Source organism: Arachis stenosperma, chromosome 3 (genome assembly GCF_014773155.1).
Source record: "Arachis stenosperma cultivar V10309 chromosome 3, arast.V10309.gnm1.PFL2, whole genome shotgun sequence".
Classification (NCBI taxonomy): domain Eukaryota; kingdom Viridiplantae; phylum Streptophyta; class Magnoliopsida; order Fabales; family Fabaceae; genus Arachis; species Arachis stenosperma.
Window position 1 is genome coordinate 100,184,986 of NC_080379.1, and position 4,414 is coordinate 100,189,399.

Sequence of the window (4,414 nt, forward strand, 5' to 3'; positions counted from 1 at the left end):
CTCCTCATGTATTTTTTTCTGTTATTTTTATTTTACTTTCGAGCTATATAATTTCAATAGTCTTATTCTCCCTTCATCTTGCATACAAATTTGTTGATCTGTGTATGAAAATTGTCGTCGTCATTTTCATCGATTGTGTGGTCTATGATCACACTTTTAGTTTAGCTTATTACTTATTGCCTCACTAATGGATAAGATTTAATAATTGATGTCTGATGATAATTTTTTTTACTATATTAAAATCTTAAACCACTCTTCATTAAGACTTTTGCTTACTTTTTTGAGTAATTACTACTTATATTACTAATCATACTACACATTGAACTTGATTTGTTCGTGCATAATAGATTCATATTGAAATAATTTCACAAGGCATATTTTTTTGCTTTGCTCCTCCTGATTTTATTATTGACTTTGATTTTTTTATTGTAGATTTATATCTTCTATATGAAAAAACCTGTTGTAACTGTGTCTGTTTTTTTTTAAGCATTGTAATACGCATTTATGATGAAAACATATATCTATATATTTATAAATTCTAGAGACCATTAGTGGATTTTACCTGCTATAAAAATATATATGATAGATTTTCTATTTTTCTTGCACATGCTATTAACTTAGAAATCTAGTGACACTTGAATATGGTCCTGTCTCAAACTTACTTTAAAATAAAAGTTGTTCTCGAGGTAGATCTTCAAATTTTAAACAAGTAATTTAAAAAGTGAAGAGACATTGTAAGTTTTCACTCCTTCTTTAAAAATGATAATAAATTCCATTTGATCTTCTTTAATCAACCGTGACTACTTATATCTGTTTGGTATTATGAATTATTATGTTTTTTTTTAGTATTTGATATTAGAACTTTTAGTTTATCTTTTTATATGCAGTTATTGTTATAAGAAAAAGAATAAATTCTATTAAAAATGAGTAAAAAAGACTAAATTAAAAAGAAAATCAATATTACTATTAAAAAGAGGACAAAAAAAAAAAGAATTAATGACCCTCAAATTGATGAAAGAAATATGAAAAAATTAAAATAAAAAAAATGTTGACTGATATGACTAATAAAAAGTCAAAAAAAATATTTTTATTGGTATTGGTGAGAACTAAAAGAAAAAACCGTAAAGATAAGGATAGAGAATTTGTTACAAATACTTTTTATCTACGAGCACTTATGTTGATGAATGAGTTTGAAAGACTAGATTTTATACAAACATCTTTTAGTCTAAATGTATTTTAATATAGAATCTCCGTTGATTTTGATTTAAATATACCCGTGATTTTTTATGACAAAAATACTAGTACTAATACTAAAATATTATTAAAAAAATATACTTAGTCTTCAACTAATGAGAACTATAGTTTGGAATTGTCGGGGTTTGGGGAGACCCCTGACAATTCACACCTTAAAAGGGATCTGTAAATCCCACTCCCCCGAGATTGTGTTTATAAGTGAAACAAAGAACCAATCTCGACAAGTGGAAGCAAAACTTCGGGTATGCGGCTACGAAAACTGGCATATTGTTAACCCGGCAGGAGTGGCAGGAGGACTTGTGCTAGCTTGAAAGGACAGCATTAGTGTTCAAATTATTAGCAGTGGAAAATTCTTTGTGGCAGCCGAAATTAAGGAAGTCGGAAGCAGTGAGGTATGGGTGTTCATTGGTGTCCATTTGAGTTGTTTGGAACAAATTCGATCCTTACAGTTTGAGGAGCTTACAACAATGAGCCAACACCTCGAAGAAAAAGTGGTAATAGCAGGCGATTTTAATGCTATAACAAGCCAAGCAGAAAAGGAGGGTGGAGGCCAAAAATCAGCAACCACCATTGCAACATTCACTAATTTTATTGACAGTAACGAATTAGTGGATATTGGAATGGTGGGGCACCCTTTCACGTGGACAAATCAAAGACAAGGAGAGGATTTGGTGAAGGAGAGGCTTGACCGCGATTTAGTTGGGATGGAATGGAAGTTGAAGTTTCCGAATGCAGTGGTGCACAGTCTCACAGAGTCAGGCTCGGATCATGCTCCACTTTTGATGGAAACCGAACCTCAATCCTGGCATAGTAAAAGGCGGTTTAAATACCAGGAACATTGGTGTGGAGAAGAGGATGTCAAGAGAATTGTCAGTGAAGTGTGGAGAATGAAAGTTGTAGGCTCAGCTATGTTCTCCTTGGCCCAAAAGTTGAAAGTTTGTAGACATAGATTAGTTCAATAGCAGAAAACTCACAAAGCAAACTCTCGAAAAGAAATTGGGGACCTTCAAGCTAAACTAGAGGAGTTGCGGGTGGCTGGAATCAATGGGGGAGAGGAGGTTACCAGTTTGGAGAAGAAGTTGGAGCTGGCATATTTGAAAGAAGAGAGCTATTGGCGAGAAAAATCTAGAGTCAAGTGGCTAAAAGAAGGAGATTAGAACACTAGATTCTTTCACCAGAAATTTCAATCAAGGATGCGAAGGAACAGAATTTGGAGATTAGTGGGGAGGGACAATGAGATTGCATCGAAACCGGAGGATATTGCAAAGATAGCTGAAGACTACTTTTGCGATATTTTTACTTCTTCTTGTTCGGCTGATCCGAATCCATACTTAGAGGATTTGGAGCCAAAGGTTACAGCTTCCATGAACCGTAGGCTCCAAAGGCCAGTAACTATAGACGAGGTCAAAAGAGCTACATTTAGTGTTCACGCTCAGAGTGCTCCTGGTGATGACGGGTTTACAGCTAAGTTTTTTCACTTTTTCTGGGATATAGTTGGAGGTGACGTTTTTAAGGCAGTAAGAAGTTTCTTTCACAATGGCAGAATTCTAAAAAGCTTCAATCATACTCAAATTTGTTTGATTCCAAAGGTGCCAGATGCCAATGACATGACTCAGGTACGACCGATCAACTTGTCTTCAGTTATGTATAAAATTATTTCTAAAGTTATGGTGCATCGATTACAAGATATTATGAATAAAATTATAAGCCCAAATCAGAGTGCGTTTCTCAAAGGTAGACTCATTTCAGATAATATCCTAATTGCTCACGAATGTATGCACTATTTGAAAAATAAGAGAAGTGGGGCAAAGCATGAGATGGCTATTAAACTAGACATGAGCAAGGCTTATGATAGGGTCGAATGGCATTTTTTATGGTATATTATGGATAAGCTGGGCTTTGATGCTAAATGGATTAACTGGACTAAGAAATTGGTAACGACTGTTTCTTACTCTGTCGTTGTGGAAAGTCAACCTTTTGGCTATTTTAGGCCAAATAGGGGCATCCGACAGGGTGACCCCCTATCTCCATATCTCTTTCTTTTTTGTGCAGAAGAGCTTTCCTTCTTGCTACACAAGACAGAGCAAAACAGATTAATTCAAGGAGTTCAAGTTAATCGGAGATGCCAAACAGTTAATCACCTTTTGTTTGCTGATGATTCAATCCTTTTTTGCAAGAGCGCACCTAATACAAGCCAAAGTATTCTAGAATTGCTAGAGATCTATGAGGGTTTCAGTGGGCAAAAAATCAATCTGAATAAGTCAGCTATCTTTTTCAGTCACAACACACCTCAGAACACAAGACTAGCAGTTGCTCAGACACTAAATATTGAACATATCGGAGCACAAGACAAATACCTGGGACTGCCCTCTATAGTTCAAAAATCAAAGAAAGCAACCTTTGGAGCTATCAAGGATAAAGTTCAGAAGAGGATTATGGGTTGGAAAAGAAGTCTATTGTCATCAGGTGGTAGGCACATGCTATTGAGAGCGGTGGGGGAGGCGATTCCTATTTATACACTCTCTTGTTTCAAGCTCCCGGACACGCTGTTGACTGAGATTCATAGCATGCTCTCGCAATTTTGGTGGGGTCAAAAAGGCGCAGAACGAAGAATGGTTTGGATTAAATGGGACACAATGACGAGACCGAAGAAAGATGGAGGGCTGGGGATCAAGGACTTAAGGGCGCAAAATTTGGCTTTATTGGGAAAACAATGTTGGCGTCTAATGAAATACCATAATTCTACTCTATCAAGAATGCTCAAAGCTAAATATTTCAGATATACAGATTTCCTACATGCAGAGATAGGAAGCGTACCGTCGTGGGGCTGGAGAAGTGTTCTTGAAGGGCGCAAGGTGATCGAGAAAGGCTTGTTATGGAAAATAGGCTCTGACACTAATGTTCGCATCTTCCATGACCCCTGGCTCCCACCACCAGTGCCCTTTAATGTCCCTCAAAATGCACTCACAATTCCGCCAGATCTGCAAGTGTATTACGTTAGTGCGTTACTAAATCCTGATAGAAGCTGGAATAGAAATCTGATTGAGTCAATTTTTTTCAGTTGATATATGCAATAAAATTTTTTCAATCAAACCAACAGAGGAGGAGGATGAAGTTAATTGGTGTTGGACAAAATCTGGTATATATGAAGTTGGGTCAG

At 36.2% G+C, this 4,414-nt stretch overlaps 1 protein-coding gene across 1 annotated transcript; it reads left to right on the forward strand.

Annotated features, from left to right (window-relative positions):
• The first annotated feature begins 1,721 nt into the window (after nucleotides 1-1,721).
• Nucleotides 1,722-2,411, forward strand: LOC130966469 (uncharacterized). Its single transcript, XM_057891282.1, has 2 exons — nucleotides 1,722-2,123; nucleotides 2,220-2,411. Exons 1-2 carry the CDS (start codon nucleotides 1,722-1,724, stop codon nucleotides 2,409-2,411), a joined length of 594 nt encoding a protein of 197 aa, XP_057747265.1.
• The last annotated feature ends 2,003 nt before the right edge of the window (nucleotides 2,412-4,414 follow it).